This window comes from Clarias gariepinus, chromosome 2, assembly GCF_024256425.1.
Source record: "Clarias gariepinus isolate MV-2021 ecotype Netherlands chromosome 2, CGAR_prim_01v2, whole genome shotgun sequence".
NCBI lineage: Eukaryota > Metazoa > Chordata > Actinopteri > Siluriformes > Clariidae > Clarias > Clarias gariepinus.
The window spans coordinates 2176073-2199411 of NC_071101.1; the positions used below are offsets into that span (position 1 = coordinate 2176073).

General features: G+C 38.4%; 1 protein-coding gene across 1 annotated transcript; it reads right to left on the bottom strand.

The window, feature by feature from the left end:
- Nucleotides 1-18086: 18086 nt before the first annotated feature.
- On the bottom strand, nucleotides 18087-22982 carry LOC128506911 (major histocompatibility complex class I-related gene protein-like). The gene is made up of 5 exons (XM_053477533.1): nucleotides 22800-22982; nucleotides 19835-20107; nucleotides 19463-19753; nucleotides 19085-19363; nucleotides 18087-18945 (listed from the first exon to the last, which is right to left on the bottom strand). Exons 1-5 carry the CDS (start codon nucleotides 22864-22866, stop codon nucleotides 18845-18847), a joined length of 1011 nt encoding a protein of 336 aa, XP_053333508.1. The 5' UTR covers nucleotides 22867-22982; the 3' UTR covers nucleotides 18087-18844.
- Between the last annotated feature and the right edge of the window lie 357 nt (nucleotides 22983-23339).

A 23339-nucleotide genomic window follows, 5' to 3' on the forward strand; every position in this document is an offset into this window, starting at 1 on the left:
AGTATCGGGTCCTTCCATGTGGTCTAGCTCTCTCACCCCACACATACACAAAATGTATGGATGCAGTTCTGGGTCCTTTACGACTCCCGGGCATCCGTATTTTGAATTACATAGATGACTGGCTGATTCTGGCACAGTCTCAGGAGTTATCGCTTCGACATGGGGATGTCGTCCATGCTCATAATCGTTCCTTAGGATTAAGCCTCAACACCACAAAAAGCGTGCTCTTTCCTGTTCAGAGGACAACATATTGGGATGTCATATGAGATTCAATCGCGATGCGGGCACAGATGTCTCCATGCTCTTCAGATTTACATCCACCGCACTAGGCAGTGGCATAAGTCAGAGCAATTTTTCATATGCTACAGGGGTTGCAACCGGGCGGCGGCCACCACTAGACAAACACTGTCACATTGGGTGAGAGATGCTATTGCCCTAGCCTATGGTGGTCACACTTCGCCTCTAGGAATCAGGGCTCATTCGATCAGAGGGATTGCCTCATCTATTGCGCTGGCAAGAGGAGTCCCCTTGCAACAAGTGTGTGATACGGCAGGTTGGTCCTTTCCGCACACATTTTTTAGATTTTATAGTTTGCATGTTCATGCTTCTCCAGGCTCACAGGTCCTCGATTCAGCCTCCCGAAGCTAGCTCTGAAACCTCCTGGGCTATTGTGCGCAAACGCAACACAACCCTGGGGGTCCACACACTTGCATTGAGGCGGAGTTGGTATTCTCGTTCCCATAGCATTTTCACGCAGCATCGAGTGTAGCTTTTGAAAAGGAATGTCCCGGGTTACTTTGCTGTAACCCTGTTCCCTGAAAAAGCGGGAATGAGATGCTGCGCTCCAATGCCACACTACTGGCGTGACTGGACGTTCTTTTAGACAAAATTGGTTTGAGGAATGTTTCCAATTCACTCCTATTTATAACCTGCAGGTGCATTTAATCAGATTACGTCATCTGACCGAGGTTATATAAGCCAAAAATTTGGCGTGTTTGATACACACATGCTTCCCAACCGGCAACACAAAAAGATGTTCCCATAGCGTTTTCACGCAGCATCTCATTCCGCTTTTTCAGGAAACAGGGTTACAGCAAAGTAACCCGAGACGTTTTGCCCTGATCTTACCATTGTTTTTGCACATCGCCTTGACAGTTATTGACCTTGGCTTTGGATTTGGATTTATTTGCTTGGAGTGTATTAATAAACCTCTGCTCTTATATGCATTTGCATCCTTCTCCACCTCCCTCTCTAACAGAATACTATACCTTCATTATGGATGCAGCATGTCCCAATTGGCTCTAAGCTGCTAGAATTTAGGAACATATACTGGAGGAACAAGAACAGAGACTAGCAGAAATCAATGCCAAAATAAAGCAGTGCTCACAAACCACCAGTGACCTTCATCACGGAGAAGTACACAGGAGAGACGGACATTTTGCAGGGGTTTTCTGCAGCATTGTTCATGCAATTTTTTTTTTAGTTTTCAAAGACTAACTGACAAACAAAAGATATCACAAATTCGTAGTCTCCTCACCATCAAAGCACTAGCATGGACCACAGCAGTCGGGCGTCATTGTGCTCTTGGAGTACTTTATTCACCGGAGTCCCAAAGCCTTAGAAATGTCTCTATAATTCTTTCCAGACTGATACATGACAATTTCTAATCTTTTCCCTGAATTTCTGTTGAATTTCTGTTGCTTTTTTAGATCTTACAGCATTCTTCACTTTGCCAGAAAGGTTCTATTGCAGTGATTTCTTGATTCAACAGCTCTGGCAGTAATTAGGCCTCTGTGTGGTAACACAGCTTACCAAAAATCACAATTTATTCAGCAAGGAGGTTTAGCAAGGGGGCAATTACTTTTTCACATAGGGGAGGGCAAGTTAGAGCAGCTTTTTTTCCTTTAATAAATGCAATTACATTTAAAAACTGCATTTTGTGTAATATAATAATAAAAAAAAATATCTCAATTATTCCAGTGTGATAAATATGCATAAAAAATGAGGAAGGGGCAAATATGTTTTTATGGTGCTGTAGTTAAACATTCCGGTCCATTATCACCACTTGTGGAAAGCCTCTTGTCCAATCAGATCTTTATGTAGAATAATATTCTGACTGAAGCTCTGACGGTATAGTGCAGCCGCTGTAGCACATGTAAAGGAACATCTGTTTATAGCAGCATAGGTTATAACATTATAACATAAGTTAATTAGGCTTATTTGAATGCCTTACAATATTAAATCTAACAGAAAAAGCTTAAAATTATGACTTTTTAATTCATGATTAAGATTAAAAGCTTTAATAAAAAAAAATACTCCTAAAAAGGTAAAATGTTGTAGTTTAAGATGAATAAAAAACACACATGTTTAAAATATTTCAGAACATTTCCCGCTGTACAAATATGAAGGTCAATATGGTCATGTACTTTCATTTATTTGTTTTGGTGCTTCGGGTAAACAAAAGTTTAATTTATTATGTCAATAAATGACTACAAAAAGAAATGTCATGAAGAGACTAATGCAGAAGTTAATCACTCAAATAAACCTGACGCACCAGAAAACAAACATAGACTCACCTAAAGGATTATTAGGAACACCATACAGCCTTCAGAACTGCCTTAATTCTATGTGCCATTGATTCAACAGGGTGCTGAAAGCATTCTTTAGAAATGTTGGCCCATATTGATAGGATAGCATCTTGCAGTTGATGGAGAATTGTGGGATGCACATCCAGGGCACATTTTAGTACAGTGAACTCATTGTTATGTTCAAAAAACCAATTTGAAATGATTCAAGCTTTGTGACATGGTGCATTATCCTGCTGGAAGTAGCCATCAGAGGATGGGTACATGGTGGCCATAAAGGGATGGACATTGTCAGAAACAATGCAACAAAGTTAGCCTATGGCATTTAAACAATGCCCACTAAGAATAATACTCTAATTTATACCACCCAATAGCTTAACCTCTATGGTTTAACCCAAGAAACCAATTAAATTACTGGATACACTGTAAATATTTAACACCAACACAAATCTTTAGATAAAATGCACTTTTAGTCAAACTTCAATAAGAAAACAAAAAAATATTGGCAGATTCACACACGGCATTCTACCTTATCAAACCGTTATATCATGTAATGAGATTAAAAAAAATGTAAGTCGCTCTGGATAAGAGCGTCTGCCAAATGCCTAAATGTAAATGTAAATGTCCCTCAAACAAATAAATAAATAATAACAGTGCAGGCCTGAATCGTGGCTTGGGATCATGGGGGCCCAAAACTATGTGGCCGCTTCACTTTCCCATGAAAGCAACAAAATAAAATGCACGTGCAAAGGGTTTCTGTACTCACAACCTTTAAGTGTAGTCAGTCATCCATGCTATGTTATATGTCACTGTGGGCGAGGGAGAGATGAACCCAGGCAACAAGTTATGGGATACACAACAGAAGAGAAGAACTGTGATGGCCAGGAACCAGCAGCAACTCGAGACCAGCATTCAAAAGAAACCAGCAGTCCTGCAGGGCGATGGTTGAGCGGGGAACCCACACCAAGAAATCCAAGGAAAGACTGTTCTTTCCTCTACCAACATGCAAGACAGCTGTCAGTTCGGAGCTGAAATAGATCCATTACCACTCGATACATTCTGCATCCACCTTAGTAAATGAAACATTCATCACACAACATGTGCCTCGCAACTGGTCTAATCTCCACAGGTATTCCGTTAACAAGCTCTTGGACTCTCTTCACAGGGTTTCCTTTAACTCCACCCTCTCTGCACTAGGATTGGTCAGAATGATATTACACAACCAATGCAACTCTTTGCAAATTATGATGGACAGCTTACTTCATTTGTGCTAGGTTCTTCTTCTTTGTCTTTCGGCTGTTCCCTTTCAGGGGTCGCCACAGCGGATCATTTGCCTCCATCTAACCCTATCCTCTGCATCCTCTTCTCGCACACCAACTAACTTCATGTCCTCACTTACTGCATCCATAAATCTCCTCTTTGGTCTTTCTCTAGACCTCCTGCCTGGCAGTTCCAACCTCAACATCCTTCTACCAATATATTCACAATCTCTCCTCTGAACATGTCCAAACCACCTCAATCTGGCCTCTCTGACTTTATCTCCAAAACATCTAACGTGGGTTGTCCCTCTGATAAACTCATTCTTAAAACTATCCATCCTTGTCACTCCCAAGGAGAACCTCAACATCTTCAGCTCTGCTACCTCCAACTCTGCCTCCTGTCTTTTCTTCAGTGCCACTGTCTCCAAGCCGTAGAGCATTGCTGGTCTCACCACTGTCCTGTACACCTTTCCTTTTATTCTCGCTGATACTCTTTTATCGCACAACACACCTGACACTTTTCTCCACCCATTCCAACCTGCCTGTACCCGCCTCTTCACCTCCTTTGAACACTCTCCGTTGCTCTGGACCGTTCACCCTAAGTACTTAAAATCCTGCACCTTCTTTACCTCTGCTCCCTGTAGCCACACCGATCCTCCTGGGTCCCTCTCATTCACACACATGTATTCTGTCTTGCTGCGGCTAACCTTCATTCCTCTGCTTTCCAGAGCATACCTCCACCTCTCCAAATTTTCCTAAACCTGTTCCCTGCTCTCGCTACAGAGCACAATGTCATCTGCAAACATAATAGTCCATGGGGACTCCTGTCTTACCTCATCTGTCATCCTGTCCATCACCAGAGCAAACAAAAAGGGGCTTAGAGCCGATCCTTGATGCAGACCCACCTCCACCTTGAACTCTTCTGTCACACCTACAGCACATCTCACCACTGTCTTACAGCTCTCATACATGTCCTGCACTACTCTAACATACTTCTCTGCCACTCCAGACCTTCTCATACAATACCACAGCTCCTCTCTTGGCACCCTGTTATATGCTTTCTCTAAATCTAAAAAGACACAATGCAACTCCCTGTTACCTTCTCTGTACTTCTCCGCCAGCATCCTCAAAGCAAATACTGCATCTGATGTACTCTTTCTAGGCATAAAACCATATTGCTGCTCACAAATGCTCACCTCTGCCCTTAACCTAGCTTCCACTACTCTTTCCCACAGCTTCATTGTCTGGCTCATTAGCTTTATACCTCTATAATTGCCACAGCTTTGCACATCTCCCTTGTTCTTAAAAATTGGCACCAATATACTTCTCCTCCATTCCTCTGGAATCCTCTCACTCTCCAAGATCTTGTTAAACAAACTTGTCAAAAACTCTAATGCCACCTCTCCTAAGCACTTCCATACCTCCACAGGTATGTCATCAGGACCAACAGCCTTTCCACTCTTCATCCTCTTCAACTCCCTTCTCACCTCACTTCTACTAATATTTGCTACTTCCTGTTCCACAACAGTCACCTCTTCTACTCTTTGTTCTCTTTCGTTTTCCTCATTCATCAACTCCTTAAAGTACTCCTTCCATCTTCCCATCACCCTCCTGGCATCTGTCAGTACATTTCCATCTCTATCTTTAATCACTCTAACCTGCTGCACATCCTTCCCATCTCTATCTCTTTGCCTTGCCAACCTGTACAGATCCACCTCTCCCTCCTTACTGTCTAGCCTAGCATACAAGTCCTCATATGCTCTTTGTTTGGCCTTTGCCACCTCTACCTTCACCTTACTCTGCATCTCCCTGTACTCCTGTCTACTCTCTTCAGTCCTCTCAGTGTCCCACTTCTTCTTAGCTAGCCTCTTTCCCTGTATACACTCCTGGACTTCCTCATTCCACCACCAAGTCTCCTTGTCCACTTTCCCCTTACCTGATGATACACCAAGTACCCTCCTACCTGTCTCCCTGATCACATTGGCTGTAGTTGTCCAGTCAACTGAAAGCCCCTCCTGACCACCCATAGCCTGTCTCAACTCCTCCCTAAAGACTTTACAACATTCTTCCTTTTTCAGCTTCCACCACTTTGTCCTCTGCTCTGCCTTTGTCCTCTTCGCCTTCCTCACCACCAGGGTTATTTTACACACCACCATTCTGTGTTGTCTGGCTACACTCTCCCCTACCAACACTTTGCAGTCACTGATCTCTTTTAGGTTACAACGTCGACACAAGATGTAGTCGACCTGAGTGCATCTGCCTCCACTCTTATATGTCACCCTATGTTCCTGCCTCTTCTGGAAGAAAGTATTTACTACTGCCATTTCCATCCTCTTTGCAAAGTCCACCACCATCTGTCCTTCTACATTCCTGTCCTGAAGACCAAACCTGCCCATCACATTTTCATCCCCTCTGTTCCCTTCCCCAACATGTCCATTGAAGTCCGCACCAATCACCACTCTTTCACCTCTGGGGATGCTCTGCATCACTTCATCTAACTCACTCCAGAATTTCTCCTTCTCTTTTAACTCACATCCTACCTGTGGGGTATAACCACTAACTACATTGAACATTATCCCTTCAATTTCCAGCTTCAGACTCATCACCCTATCTGATACTCTCTTCACCTCTAGAACATTCCTTACAAACTCCTCTTTTAGAATCACTCCTACTCCATTTCTTTTCCTATCCACCCCATGGTAAAACAATTTGAACCCTGATCCTAAGCTTCTAGCCTTACTACCTTTCCACCTGGTCTCCTGGACACACAGTATATCCACCTTCCTTCTCTGCATCATATCAACTAACTCTCTTCCCTTCCCTGTCATGGTCCCAACATTCAAAGTCCCTACTATCACTCCTAAACTCTTGCCTTTCCTCTTCTCTCTCTGCTTTCGAACACGCCTTCCTCCTCTCCTTCTTCGACCAACAGTAGCCCAATTTCCACCAGCACCCTGTAGGTCAACAACACCAGTGGCGGTCGTTGTTAACCCGGGCCACGACCGATCCGGTATGGGATTTATATTCGTGATTCGCACCATTGATTTGCCAAAAGTTTTACGTCGGATGCCCTTCCTGACACAACCCTCTGCATTTATCCAGACTTGGGACTGGCACAAGAAGACACTGGATTGCGCCCCCCCGTGGTTGCATTCATTTGTGCTAGGTTGCCAAATAATTATGCTTTCACATGCTAAATGAATAACAAGGCACATACATTGTCATCCCTCAGCCACAAAAAATGTAAAATCTATTATCAACTATGTTTTGAGATTTTTTTTTCTATCTAAACATTCTAGATGAACTGATTTAACTTATGAATAAATAAATAAATAAATAAATAAATAAAGATAACATTAGTGAATTAAGTTTTAAATCAATTATGTCAATTTTGTTTTGTTATTTTTAGACTTGTCTATAAATAAAATTTTAGACTTGGCTACATATAAAAGATTTCCATTATAATTCTTTCTTTAAGAATTTATTATTAATGTGTTTCAGGATTACCAAAACATCGGTTTGTTTTGCTTATTCAAGTTCTCCTTGCTGTTCTCAATTGATGCATCACAGCTTTGCTTTTCTGAAACACACATGATGTTTTTAATTACAGAAGCACAGTGTAATGTATTCTCTCTAAAACATGATTTACATACAGACAATCACACTGACCAGGCATGCATTTACTAAGATCCTTAATCACAAGAACTGTGTGTGTGTGTGCGTGTGTGTAGTAATTTACACTCCAGAAACAATACTTAAATGAGATTTTCAGTGTGTGTTTTGGGGGAAAAAAAAGGTAAAGGGTTTCTTTTATGAAATTACCCACATGACTTTTAAATGTGTAGATCTGTATTAAATATACCTTGTTGCTAGTAGTGATAAGAAGTTTGAATCATTTTAGTGACTAATTTAGATTATTTAAATCCCATGAAAATGAACGAATCTTATTTTGAGTCATTTAGTTCATTTTGTTATTTTGATCAGAAATAAAATAAAATGTTACATTTTCAATCAGGACACCACCAACACGTCTACATACACAAATTTTGGCTATAGTTCCGGTAAAGAAAAAATTGCTTACAATGCAGCTAAAGACATATTATAATAAACAAAATGAACAGCTCACCATCATATCTTCTGGTCCTAATTGTTTGTTCTTTTGTCACATGACTCTTATAGACGATATGTAGTGCATTACACAGGAAATAGACTTGAGCGTTTTTTCTTATGCGCCTTCTAGTCCGAGTTGTTCGTTCATTTGAATCTATTGCATTGCATAGCGTGTATCGGAGTTATGTGACAAAACAACAAATGACTCGGACTAGAAGACTCAAAGGTAACTACTCGTTCGTGTTTCCTGTACATAACCTAAAGATGTTTTGCAATGCTTTGCACATGGGCGCCTAGTAGAAAATGAAACCTCTGAGACTTGAGCCAAGTTAAAGATTAGTTCTAAATGAACGAATCGTTCATGAATGACTCATCACTATTTTCTAGTCACGAAATTAAATGATGTGTGTGCATTAGGTGAGCAATGAGAAATATAGTTTCTATTCATAAAAATCATCTATTTCCAGAGTTCCCGTTGTGGGGTATAATGTGTTCAGTCCTTGAGAAACCGCTTGATCCCTGCAAGCTCTTTTTGTCTGTAACAAAAAAAAAGAAAGTGTCTCAGTTACAGTATACAGGACTTTATTAATTGTAAAAATATAGATGTATATATAAAATTATCAGTACCAGAGGCACCAGTTGAATGACCTGAAAGATCCAAAAATAAAAATTTGTAAATGATGTAATATAAAAAAAACATTAGAAAAAGGTATTATAAGTGAAATATTGAAATTTTGATATGTATTATACAGCTGAAAAAAAGTAAGAGACCACTGTGGCACCATCGGTTTCATATGTTTTTTTTTTTTTTTCTTACAGATGCATGAGTTGGTGAGAACAGTTTTGTTTAATTTTGTGTGAACTGCTGACAATATTTTGCCTAAATTAGAAATATAATTCAATTCAATTTTATTTGTATAGCGCTTTTAAAAATTGATATAATCGCAAAGCAGTCTCACACAACTAAAATAATTAATTAAGATATGTGAATGTGTATGAATCAAAATGATAAGATTGTCCTTGATGAGCAAGTCGAGGATGACGGCGATACTGGCAAGAAAAAACTCCCCAAGATGGTAATATGAAGAAACCTTGAGAAGAACTAGACTCAACGGGGAACCCATCCTCATCTGGGTTATAGCGGATAGCAGAGATTGATCTGCACTCATACTGTGTGAGACTGGAAGTTCAGTATAACAGGAGATGTGTTTAAGTTCATATGGAGTCTAGTTTGTTCTTGGAGGCTCAGGTAGACTGTAGAAAACTCCAGTCCTGAACAATCGAGCAGTCACAAGTCCTTAGAGAACAGCTGTCTGCACCAGTCGAGGACAGGACCGTCTTCATGAAAAAGTGTAAACGTCGCTCATTACTCAGTCATTAAGTTCGCCCATGTCGGTCCAGATTGTTCGTCTGCCATTTCGTGAGTACTTACTTTTTGATTCAAGTGTGTGTTTATAGGACGCAGGTTAAATTTGTGCTTTTGCCTAGCACCTTGCCCCTTCTGTGAGAATGCTTAGACTAATTCGCGTGGTTATCCTGCCTACCCGCTTGCTTTCGCGTTTGGGTTTACCAACCACGCTACAAAGGGCTACCTGCTAATGACTAAGTCTTCTGATCATCCCGGGTTAGTTCGTGACAATAAAAGTCTCCAGCAATTAATGCTTTATCTACAGAAATGACAAGGTTTGAGAGGAAATCTGCAAATTCACAAAGAAATTCCGAGTACGGCCCTGGAGGTCTGTAAATGACAGTTAGTGGGATCGACTGAGCTGACTTAATATTTGTAGCTACACTTTTTATGTTACTATAGAGAATTTCAAATGAATTAAATTTAAATCTCTGTTTTTGTATAATTGTCAGATTATCATTGTAAATAACTGCGACGCCTCCTCCTCTACCAGTTAACCGAGGCTGATGTATGTAGCTATATCCATGAGGACTAGCTTCATTTAGAGCTACTGTCATGACTGTAGGGAGGAGGCGAACGCAAATGCAGGGTTAAGATAACAAATGAGGTTTAATGAATAGTCCAGCAAACAAAACGAAAACAAAGACACAACTGAAACAGGGCTGGGGTGGCTTCCCCAGGCCAGGTCTGCAGGCGGTTCTTAGAGGGTTAAACTAGGCCGCACCAAACGAACTGGATTTACAGCCTCCATGTCGAACTCAGTGCTGACTCTCGGTCAGCCTTGAACTTAAACTTGACTTTGAAAAAAACAAGGGATCTTCCGCCTGCAGACTCCTCTCAGTCCTGGGTCAAACATACAAAGGAAACACAGTGATTATATACAAGGGACACAAAAGACATTGCACAACAGTGAACAGTCAAAGGGCTACGGCTTCGGCTGGAATAAATAGGGACACACACGAGGTAGACACAGGTGCACGTAATCTAGTAATCAAACATGAAACATTACACATGCAGACACACTAGGGGGAGACAAAGCGACGGCTCAGTAGTCGGGTGAGCCAGATCTTACTCCCCAGGACTGAGGTGGCTCTGATGTGACAGCTACATACTCGTCCTGTTTAATCCAGGTTTCTGTTAAACAGAGTATTAAATTCCTGATCCGTGATAATTTTATTGACAATAACTGATTTAGATGCGAGAGATCTAATATTTAACAGTCCTAGCTTCAGATGAGAAGTGCCAGCTGCGCATTAAGTGTGTTTTTAATTTTTTTTGTCTCTATATTAATTAAATTAATAAAACAGACTTTCTAAGTCTTTTATATTTTTGCTTTGCTTAAAAAGGCAGAAGTCCAGTAGTATTAGAACGTAAAATTTTAGTTAATATTATTATTTTGTATAAACGGAAAAGGGAGTATAATTTAAACGCTGACACAAACAAACAAGGAACTTTCGCAGTAACAGTATGAAAACAGGGGGTGCCTCCGAGTGGTGCAGTGGTAAAGTGCTCGCCCTATCATCCGGAGATCACTGGTTTGATCCCCAGGTGATGCTGTTACCTCTGACAGCTGGAGGTCTCGAGAGAGCTAAATTGGCCGAGCTCTCTCAGCGGGGAGGAATAAGAGATATTAGTGCTCCCACATTAATTGCACGGCTCTACGCCATTCGGGACATCTGCAAGCTCATGCACGTGGGGGGAGCGAATAGCACTGGCCTCCGAGTGTGTGACGCCGCCCCCCAACGGGCGAGCAGTTTGAAAAAAAGAGGTTCAGAGGAAATGCGTAACAGTCCCCGGCCCTTCTGGCTGGATGGAGGTAAGTAGCCTTAATGTGGGAGCCCCCCCTAGTGACGGGAAGGGAATTGGACAGGACTAAATAAATAAAAAAAACAGTATGAAAACTGGAAGCTAAGTTACAACATTTCAATATAAGTATTGTTATTTAGAGTATATATTTGCTACAGAGTCTAAATTGGGTTTCGATCTGAACTTTTACTGGGCCTTTCTAGCACATAAATATACTTTGATTTAAGCCATACCATTGTAGTATTTTTAGGGTAATTGTGAAGGTGAAGCTCCGTCCCAGTCTCAAGGCTTTTGCAGACTCCATCCATCTTCCTATTAACTATGACTAGCTTTCCTTTCCCTGCTGTAGAGAAGCGTCCTCACAACATGATTCTGCACCACTAGCACAAGATTAATTTTCTAACACACAAATGTTAAATTTCGGTCTCATCTGACTAGACACTTTCTTCCATATGTCACCCACATGGCTTGTGGCAAATTGCAAGCAGGATTTCTTATTGCTTTCTTTAAACAATAGCTTTCTCCTTGCATAAAACCTCCATAAAATTCAGATTTATGAAGTGGACAGATTCTCCCATCTCCATGGATTCCCATGGGTCTCTTGGCTGCTTCTCTAATTAATGCTCTCCTTGCTCGGCCTGTCAGTTTAGGTGGATGTCCATGTCTTGGTAGGTTTGCAGTTGTGCCGTACTCTTTTCATTTTCTGATGATGGATTAAAGAGCTTTAAACCTCTCCACAACTTTATCCCTGACTTGTCCGGTGTGTTTTTTCTGGGATTAATGATGCTGTTTGTTCACTAATATTCTCTAATAAACCTTTGAGGTTTCCACAGAACAGCTGTTTTTATACTGAAATTAAATACAGACAGGTGGACTCTATTTACTAAGTACTGTAGGTGGCTTCTGAAGGTGATTGGTTTCATTGGATTTTAGTTAGAGGTATCAGAGTAAAGGGGGCTGAATCCAAATGCACACCATACAGATTTTTATTAGTAAATAAAAAAAAGATTTTTTATAAATTTATTATTTATAATACATAAATAATAATACTATTATAATATAAATGTATTATTATTATTTACCTTACACTTTACAATTATGTGCCACCTTTTGTTGGTATATTACATAAAATCCCAATAAAATACATTTACATTTGTGGTTGTAACATGACAAAATGTGGAATAGTTTTTAATGAATTAAATGGATATAAATACTTTTGCAAGACACTATATCACTTCAATACAATGTTTAAATGCCATTCAGCTTTAGGTTTATGTACAATTATTAATATAATTTTCTGCAGTAAATGCTAACATAACTGCATTCAATATTCTAATCTCTTAAATGTGTTCAAATAGTCTACACATGTTTGACATATTAACTTATTAAATAGCTTTTATGCTTAATGTCCACTGTGGGCTCTTGTGTTTTTTTTTTTATATATATATATATACTGTACGTGACAAGATCATCAGCATAAATGCCACAACATCATAAATGCTTTAACATTTTTCAATGTGGTATATTCCCTCCAATGTTGAGGTAGGTTTTGAATTCCTTTTTTGATCATGGTCGGCTCTTTATTGTATGCCTAGTTTTGCTAGGTATGAAGTGATTTGGTCTTATGAAATTAATCAAGAGTAGTTTCATGCTGTTAATTGTGGGCAGGGCTACATATAGTGAAGATGTCAGTTAAAAGCATATCCTGTAACAGTTATTTACAAACCTAGATAGGAAGTGCAACACACTCTTGTTTAGTAAGGAACTGGCAGTTTGTCTTAGCCCTAGTATATATAATATTAGCTCAACCTACACTACCGTTCAAAAGTTTGGGGTCACTTGCAAATTTCTTTGTTTTTGTTTAGTGATTTATTTTCTACATTCTACAACAATACTGGGGATTTCAAAACTATAAAATAACACATATGAAATTAGGTAATTATGTAACAACAACAAAAACTACAGTTAGTTGTTATTTTAAGACACAGAGGTCAGCCTTTCTGTAATAGTTCTTGCAAGAACAGTATTGTCAAGTGCATTTGCAAAATCCGTCCAGCACCATAATGAAACTGTCTCTCATGAAGGCCGTCCCAGGAGGGCGAGACCAAAACCTACCTCTGCCGCAGACGAGAAGTTCATTTAGAGTTATCAGCCTGAAAAATGACCAATTAACAGCACCTCAGATTAGAGGCGTTATGAAGTCTTTACAGAGCAGAAGTAGCAGAAACATCTCACCATTAACTGTTCAAAGGAGATTAATGCATTTTTTGGACGCCTTCAGCATTCCTTTACAATGTAGAAAGAAATAAAAATCAGGAACCATCATGGAGTTAAAAAGTGTTCTAAAACTTTTGAACAGCAGTGTATCTATGTTGTTAATTATCACAGACCAAGACACTTTTTCTCACACAGAAGACACAGATCTTCTAGAAACCTCATTTACCCTCCACTCTCACTTTTCTGCACTGGTGGTAGGTGGGCTCTGGAACTGCCAATCTGATATAAAGAAAGCAGATTTTATCTCAGCCCTAGCTGCCCATTACTCTTCTGATTTTCTGGCACTAACTCAGACCTGGATATCTCCCCAGAACTCAGCTACACCAGCTGCCCTATCCTCTATACATTCTCTCACTCTCCATAAGAAACTGGCAGAGGTGGTGGTACGGGTCTGCTGTTGTTTTAAAAGATGTTGCTTCACACCTCTCCCCCTGTCTAATCTCAGTTTTTCATAGTTTGAATTTCATGCTGTTTAGGTAACTTCTATAAAAAAATAAATATATTAATAAATAAATAAATGACCTCCACATCCTTGTTTTCTCAAATTTAAATTCAAGTTTTTTTTGTCACATACACAGTCATACACAGTACGATATGCAGTGAAATGCTTGAAGTGCCCCTATTGTGCGTTTTCAAATATAATCTTTCATGCAGTGTGTCATGTAGCTGTATGTGAACATAAACTATCTGCACTATCTGTGACGCTGACAGTGCATAATAAATTAAGTTTTTGTCTCTTAAAAAAACAGTCTGCTTACATTCGCCTAAAAATCTAATTTTTTTCTGTTACGGATCCACGTCACTACGTAACGTTTGCATAATGTCCGCCCACATTCTACGTCGCTAACAACTTGCCCGCCATCTTACAATTAACGTTACCACACTCTTGTTAATGTGACCGATGAAAAATGCATCACATACACATATGCACATCACGAGTGCCCGTGCATCTACATTAACATATGACTCTAACCACTAAGAAAACGTCCTGCTCCAGTCATGCTAGCGAAACAGTTTCTTGTTGATGTGCCACTTCAACCATTTCATTATTCACTATTTTAGCCAAGAACAGGCATTTGAGCCCCTGCTAGTTTCAGACTCCTGTTCTTGTTTGGCAGGAAAGGAATCTGATGTTATCGATTTGTTACCGCGAAAGTTTCTTGTTTGTTTGTATCAGTAAATAACAATATTAACTAGTTTTACGTTCTAATACTATTGCATTTTTGCCTTTTTCATTTTTTTGCGCTTTTCCGGAGAATGTGCGTATCTCCTCATCTAAGAACAAGAAGCGGAATCCATCACCAAACAATTAAAACTCAGACACAGAGGGACGTTATAATGTCTATAATTTAGCTTGTTCAGTGTGTGGAGTGCAGTATGTTTAGACATTCTTCCCCCGTCGTTAATAATAATTTTACCTGTGATAGGTTTGTGTTAGTGAGCACTCAGTTATAGTTAATGAAATTATCACGGATCAGGAGTTTGATATACTCTCCTTTACTTTAACAGAAACCTGGATTAAACAGGACGAGTATGTAGCTCTAAATGAAGCGGGTCCTCCTGGATACAGCTACATACACCAGCCTCGGTTAACTGGTAGAGGAGGAGGCGTCGCAGTTATTCACAATGATAATCTGACTATTATACAAAAACATGGACACAAATTTAACTCATTTGAAGTTCTTTATAGTAACATAACAAGTGTAGCTACAAATATTAAGTCAGCTCAGTCGATCCCGCTAATTATACCTCAGACCTCCAGGGCCGTACTCTGAATTTCTTAGTAAATTTGCAGATTTCCTCTCAAACCTAGACGTTTCTGTAGACAAAGTGTTAATTGCTGGAGATTTTAATATTCATTTTGAAAACCCAGAAGACCCTCTGAGAACTGCATTTATGTCAATACTGAACTCGGTAGGAGTAACTCAGTGTGTAGTAGGACACACTTATAAAGCAGGTCACACTTTAGATTTAATAATATTATTCGGATTAAGTATAAAAAATTCATTTACAAGTCCATTGTCTGAAGTTATATCAGATCACTATCTTGTCTCGATTAAAGCGTGTCATAGTAATATGGTATAACAATCACACGCTCTTTAAAACAGACCGCTCGAAAACTAAATTGTTAGTATTTCAAATAGCATGGAAGGAGAGCATCCTGAACTATAGAAAAGCTCTTAGTGTAGCTAGATCAACATATCTCTCCACTCTTATAGAAAATAACAAAAATAATCCTAGATTTTTATGTAATACCGTAGCAAAATGAACTAAAAATAAGACCACTGCAGAAATCTCCACAACAACAACATACAGTAGTGAGGACTTCATGAACTTTTCAATAACAAAATCATAAATATTAGGCAAAAAATTCAGGCTTTGAGACCAGACAAGTTTGATACAGATGTTAAACTACATGTTGCTTCTGGTTCTAGATCTCGTCTCATGGATGCCCTGTGTGGTCTGTTTGGGATGCGTTTGGTGACTGGGGACAGTTCCCCTTCACCATAAAGATGGTCGTGTCCTTGGCTGATGCAGACAGCTGTTCTCTGAGGACTTGTGACTTCGGTCGCGCGATTGTTCAGGACAGAATTTCTTAAAGTCTACCTGATCCTCCAATAACCAACTGGACTCCATATAAACCTAAACACATCTCCTGTTATACTGAACTTCCAGCCTCCTAACACACAGTATGATGCAGATCAATTCCTGCTTTCTGTTTCACCCAGATGAGGATGGGTTCCCTGTTGAGTCTGGTTCCTCTCAAGGTTTCTTCCTATTACCATCTCAGGGAGTTTTTCCTTGCCACTGTCGCCCTCGGCTTGTTCATTAGTGATGATCTCATAATTTAGATTCATACACACTCACATCTCATACAACCTTTTTTTTCCAAATTCTTTTTATTGAACAATTGTCATACATAAACATGAAACACAAAAACAACTAATTAAATGTATTATTATTATCAAATGAAAAGAAAAATGAAAAACTCCCCACCCACCCAACACACACACACACACACACACACACTGGCATCCTTCGGCTCAAACTAATCTGTGTGAATTAGATTGGTCATACATCCAGTCCGATGCTTGACCCAGTCCAGATTATCATTCAGGCAGTACCTGTAAGCTTGCGAAATAATCAATAAATGGTTGCCATTTGTGAAAAAACATATTGTTAGAACCTCTCAGTGTATATTTTATCTTTTCTAGCTTAAGAAAAAATAATAAATCTTCAATCCACTGGGAGATTGAGGGACAATTAACGGACTTCCAGTGTAAAAGTATTGTACGTCCGGCCAACAAAGATGAGAAGGCGACGACGTCTTTATGTGCAGAACTTAATGGAACTGAAACATCTGTAATGCCAAAGAACCTGTCCAAAAGTTGCGCAGGTTTGGGCACAAAAAGAACATGTGACTTAAATTACAGGGAGAGGCGTGGCACCTGTCACATCTGTCCTCAACATTGGGGAATATTACAACCAGCCTTGATTTGGAATAATGGACTACGTGCAAAACCTTAAACTGAATAAGTCTGAGACGGGCACAGGAAGAGTTGGAGCGTATTCTGTCTATAGCCTTCCCCCAACATTCCTCACTCAACTGCAATCCCAGTTCATTTTCCCATTGCCTGGTTTTAGCGATTTTACAATCACCAAAAGATAAAATAAATTTATATATTCTTGATATCACACCTCGCTGAAATGGATTAAATGTAATCAGATTTTCCCAGGGCTGCCTGGGAGGTATAGAAGGAAAATTAGAAAAAAGCTTGGATACAAAGTTTTTACGCAATGGACCCATTGCTAACGCAGATCCAAATTTAAAGTGGCGTCTAAACTGATACCAAATCGTAAGTGTATTAAGTACCACTGGGTTATCAGTTTATTGAGCTGGTTTGATTAGAAATTAAGTGCAAAGTAGAGCAAAAATACAGGATGGTTTACAAGAAAGGAACATCTCATACAAACTTAAATAATTATTTTAATTGTGTAACGCTGCTTTGCGACAATGACAATTGTTAAACACTATACAAATAAAATTTAATTTAATTTAATTTAATTAAATGTTTTTTTTTCTGTTGTAGCTCATCCACCTGAACCGTGATACTACTTATCTCAAGCACAGAACTCTTATTCACTACATTTTTTTTAGTAAGGTAGTCTGTGTACACTGTAAAAAAACCTTATGTGCTATTTACTTAAAAAATATGGTAACAATATTGCACATATTATTTTTAAGCAGTTTTTAAGGCTTGATTTTTTTTAAGTAGAATTTACGTGAATAAATCATGTAAAAAAGCCTAAATTATTTAGCCAGACTCATGAGGATTTTAACATTATTAGTGGAATAATCTTTTTTAGTTTAAGCAGATACAACAAAAGGCTCTCAAATGTATTAAGTAACATTACTTAATAACATAAAAAAACATAATGAAATGAATACATAATGCATTTGGTGTTAAACATGCTTTTATTTCATGTTTCACTAAATATTAAACACTGTGTAAAATAGTCTATATAACATTTACAGCAGTTTTAAGATCTGTAAAACAATTTGTAACTGACAATTTATATGGCATTGAAATCAACTGTTTAGCATTATATGCTAACATCTTTTTTTTGTGGGAATAGTCACATTCTGTACTAAAACCTAAGGGAACTTGTACAGTAAATCATTTCTAGCCATGAACCATTTCACGGCCATGCCATGGCCATCATATCTTTATAAGATTGTAAAACACTAACTAGGTTAAACACTAACTCCCCTAAACCTGTTTCAGTAAAGTGTGGAGACGCTACAACAAACTCAAGCATGCTAATGGCTCACTCTTAAAAATAAATTCTAATTCTCTTAAAATAAATAAGAAGCCTTTTTTCCTTAAATCTTTTGACTAAAAGGTTCCTCAAATTAAGCCTAAGAATTGCACTAATTTCCTTAAAAATAAAATAGGTAAAATTTATTTCTTAATTTTATTAGTGAAATGTTCTCAATATATTATAAAAAACACAGAAAACCTTTTTTAAAAAATAAAATATTCACATTATTTTTAATGACTACATCAATTTTTTAATGAAAATTACAAGCCTCATGATTATTTTTTACAGTGTGTGTGTGTGTGTGTGTGTGTGTGTGTGTGAAAAGCTCACCAGAAGTTTCTAACAGTTTCTGAAAGGCTTAAATAAGCAGATGTGGTAACAACCACACCATGTTCGAGTCAGAGAGATCATGTTTTTTTTCTCTGATGTTTGATGTGAACTTTAACTAAGAGTTGCTTGTACCCAAGTAATTGAGGGTATAGAACATGGTGATGATGTGGCTCTACACACTGTCTTGTTTTATTTTTAAGTAAAAGACAACACATCCAACCACCCCAGTGTCACCAAAACTCTGATCACTGCTCCGATGATACCACACAGAAGAGGCCACGATCGCTCAGATGTATTGTACCACTCAGGCCAGGATCACTCGGATGTGGGGTGTGTTGGGTGTTTTCTTTAACAGAAAAAACAAATCAATGAAGGGCCAGGAAATGCCTAGATCGAGCAACAACCCCACATACTACAGCATTAGTGCACACTGTAAGCAGGTAATAGTAGAAATGAGGTCCCTGCAAACAAGATATTATACTTACTCAATTGTGCAATTATTGGTTCTTTAAAGGTGCTGTGAGACACATAACAATCATAAAGATCTTTCTCCTCCTCTGTGATCTCCACACTCTTCCTCAGCTGGTAGGTGCCATCACCATTGGGTCTGATTCCTGATGATGTTACCAGATGTTCAGGTATCAATATTCTTAACTTTCTTATATTCATCTCCACATCTTTATGATAGAACCCCGTGGCCATGCAGGTCAGTGTCACCTTGCTGGGGTGAATCACTGATTTCTTTGCAAACACATCTGGTGGAGCTGAAAACAAGAACAACTTTTATAATATTTTACTTCTTATTTTAGAAAAATGTAAATCATGAAAGATAGTGATTCTTTTAATACCCTTTAGTTACTCACAATGCTTCCTAAGCTCTTCTTTTCCATAGTTGATGAACTTGGAGAGCCAGTCCACACACTCTTTCTCCAGGTAGCCCTTGGTGTACTGGTTAAGGATGGCCACTTCATCCCATTTCCTTTTGGTCGGCTCAGCAGCCGGGACTAGAGCAATCCACCTCGAGTTTACCACATCGAAGGAGAGGAAATCAGCACCATCGTAGCCGTACTCATCAACTCCTCTGAGAAATTTGATACTTCCATCTGAGTCTTCATTAATTACACAGCCATGTCTCCACTGAAGGACATGAAGGTCTGAAATGTGCAGTGAAGACATTTAATAATAATAATTATTACAAAGTTTTAATTAATGAAATACAACAAAAATTTACTAACCAGTCTTATTGTGTCCCATTCGATCAATCAGGATGTCTATGTTGACCTTAAACCACTGCTCTTTACTCCTGCGGGACTGAATTCCTTTCTCCCAGTAATCCGCTGGCATCTTCTCTCTCATCCAGTCCTGTTTAGGAACCTTAACCTGAGTCTGGCTGTCATAGTAGTCAAGTTCTCGATCATCCAGCATTCCCAGTGCAGTGAAGTCATAGACTCCAGGAAGATCCAGAGGTTTAGAGAGAGCCGTGTAGGTGTAAAACAGAGAGTGCTCACCTGGAGGACAAATTAAAAAAAAAAAAAAAATTAAATAATATATGTTTGTTGTATATTGCTTAAAAGAAACAAAATTAAACATTTATTAATACTGTATATTGCATGAGCTTTGGAAATGTTACTTTTCTTTACTTGTGCAAACTACCAGGAGAGTGCATAGCACAGCTGATTGTATCTGCAACAAACCACAATCATCATCATCACCAGATGATCAGTTTGACTGAAGTAACAATTAACATGGCAATTGTTGAATTGAAGTATGTGTACAATATTAACTAATAAAAATATATATAGCGTGGATTGACACAACATGGCTTCCGCATGACTGAATCAATGGTAGGAAAAAAGTGACACAACAAGTAAGATTAGAATTTTCTGAAGTTACGGGTTTTAGAAATATTCACCCTAAAATTAGATTTATGTGCAAAATAATATACAATATTTTACACTTGCACTAATCCAGACTGTCAGGAACAAACACACTACAGCGGACATTATCGGATAAAAGCTGATGTTTTTCCTTGAAAATTTTAATAAAAGGCATTGTGTTTAGATTCGTTTCTTTGTATCCACATATCTTTGCTGCAGAAATGTCTGGAGGAAAAGTGGAGATAGAGAATATATATATATATTAATCACTCTACATACTACCCATGACTTATTTATGATATTTTATGAATGGAATCATTTTCATTGATACATTTTGATTTTAGATTTTTATTTTATTTAAAAAAATATTGACCAGTACCAGTGCTGATTCCTTTTATACTCAGTTTGGGTTTATTCAGATAGATGTGATTTTATACCCTAGTTACTTAATATCACGCACATGAAATGCTAATTATCTTATCTGTAGGTAAAACATTTGACTCCAAAAAATTTGCCAATTGAGATTTTTAACGAGTGGAGTTTTCATTACCAGATATCATCCATCACCTTAATGCAGATGGACCTTCTGTTAAGCCAATTGCACCACCGTTACCCTTCACAACTGCATTCGCCAGCTCATGAGCTTAGTCATTGGCCAAACCAGAGAAGTCAAGATACGTTTTGAATGACAAACTTCCCTTCTTTGAATTCTTGAGCCAGTTCTCTACCATGTCTCTGAGGTGAATTGGAAGCCACCGAGCATACAGTAGTTAACATTGTTATTGCCAAAAAATAGGGAATTAATCCTGCCAGAGATTCACAATACAAGTTGAAATCTTACTTTTTAAAGGACTATATTGATGAAAGTGTAACAACTTCCATTATTAAGACAATTTCCGATAATTGGAATTGTGGGTTTTCTTTTCACGGTTTCTCACATCAATCTTCTAAACCCAGAGCAGTCTGATTTTGCTTAGTTTGTCCCTGATGTAATAATCATATGGTTCTCTCTAAAGCATATTCAGACAGCAGGTTGTCACTTGATGCACTTGTCTGGTCCGAGTGACACTGGGTGCAGACAGGTACGACTCGGCTCTCCCTGAGGATGTCACTGTCATATATCTAACATAATCAAACACATTCTAGTTATGGATATGGAACTTTTGGTGGCTAATTCTATAATAACTCCTCTAAAACAACTTTACTTTTATTTTTTAGTTAAAAGTTTTTATTTACTGTGATATTATTATGATTATATTTAGGCATGATTTCTGAAGCTGTACTTACTGTTTCTAACAGTAAATTTACATTGATATTTTGAATTACTCAACACTGACACATCTAAAATGGTGGACATCTTGAAAAATGGCCAACATTCTGAATTTTTTGGGTGGCTAATGGGCTTTTCTGAAAGAGGAGACTCTTAAGCTACATTCATGCCAGATTTGGTGCTTGTACCACAAACTGAACGATCGTTTGGCTAACCTGCCCCGCTATACTACTTACTTAGAACATGGACTTATGAACATACTTGGTGTTAGAATGATGAAACTCAGAGAGCCTCAGTAACTGCAGCAGTGGGGAAACAGTATCTGACGGTGACAATTCTATCCATCAGGATGTGTTTCCCTTGCTATAATGAACATACTTAGAAGGATACAACTCTGATAATTCAATATTATAAAATATAAGGAGAACAGTGTTAATGCACAGACTTTCCCTGTGGTCGGGAAACACGTCAGTCCTGGAGAGACTCAGTCTCATATGTCTTTTAAAAAATGTCTCGTCAGTAAAGTGCAGCAAAACCACATGTGTGATAATAGAAACTCTTCAGATACAGTATAATAATAATAATAATAATAATAATAATAATAGTTGTCCATTTTTATAAAATAAAAATAATTAAATATTGTATTAAATAATACCAAATAAAACTATTACATATATAAAATATCATAAATAAATCCTGGGTTGTAAAGTGATTAAAATAAAACAACACAACACGTTATGATAAGTTTAGTTTTCAGTGCGTGTGAAAATCTCCGTCTTTTCCATTTCAGAGATTAAAAACAGTCACGATGTCACTTTTACACTCTGTAGAGTCTCAGTGGCGCGCGCGCATCCCCTCGGGCGCGAGCCTTGCTCTAAATGCGCGCTCCCTGCGCTGTTTTTATAACTTACACCGTAAATGATAATATGAGCTGATTATTAATAATCACACACACACACACACACACACACTGAGTGCTGTTCTGTAGTTTCTGTAACTTTGTACTCAGTTATAAATCTTTATAAAGTTACATTTCGGTTTGTATAAACTCACCTCCTGAAGCGGGTCCGACACACCCGAGTGTGAGGAACACACACACCACACACACCGTCTTCATCATCTTAACGGTTATCAGGTGTTACCATAGAAACCACTGAACAGCGGACACACAGGAGTGATTGATGTCCAGATCAGAGGAATGTGTCGGTTCCTTTGTTCTTGTTACAGCGCGGTGAGAAGGGAGAGGCTCATGCGCATGCGCACTACAGCCTGAACGGTGCACCGTTATCTTATTTATGTTTATGTTTCCGCTTGATGATTTTCTGATATTTATAATACATTTCAGTTTTGATATAATTGCTTCTCATTTTATATTCCTGAATGTAAACAAAGAGAGAGTAAACAACAGTGTTTTTGTCTTAAAAAATGACCCTGGAAGATATTCTGAAAGTATTATATAACTGTCCAAAAATACAAATGCTGTTTACAAAGATGTAAAAAAAAAAAAAAAAAAAAATGTGCGTCAATCTTCAGAAAAAAAAGATATTTTTTTTTGGCAGTTTTGCACATTAAAAAAAGTTCTTTCTTTTTTGG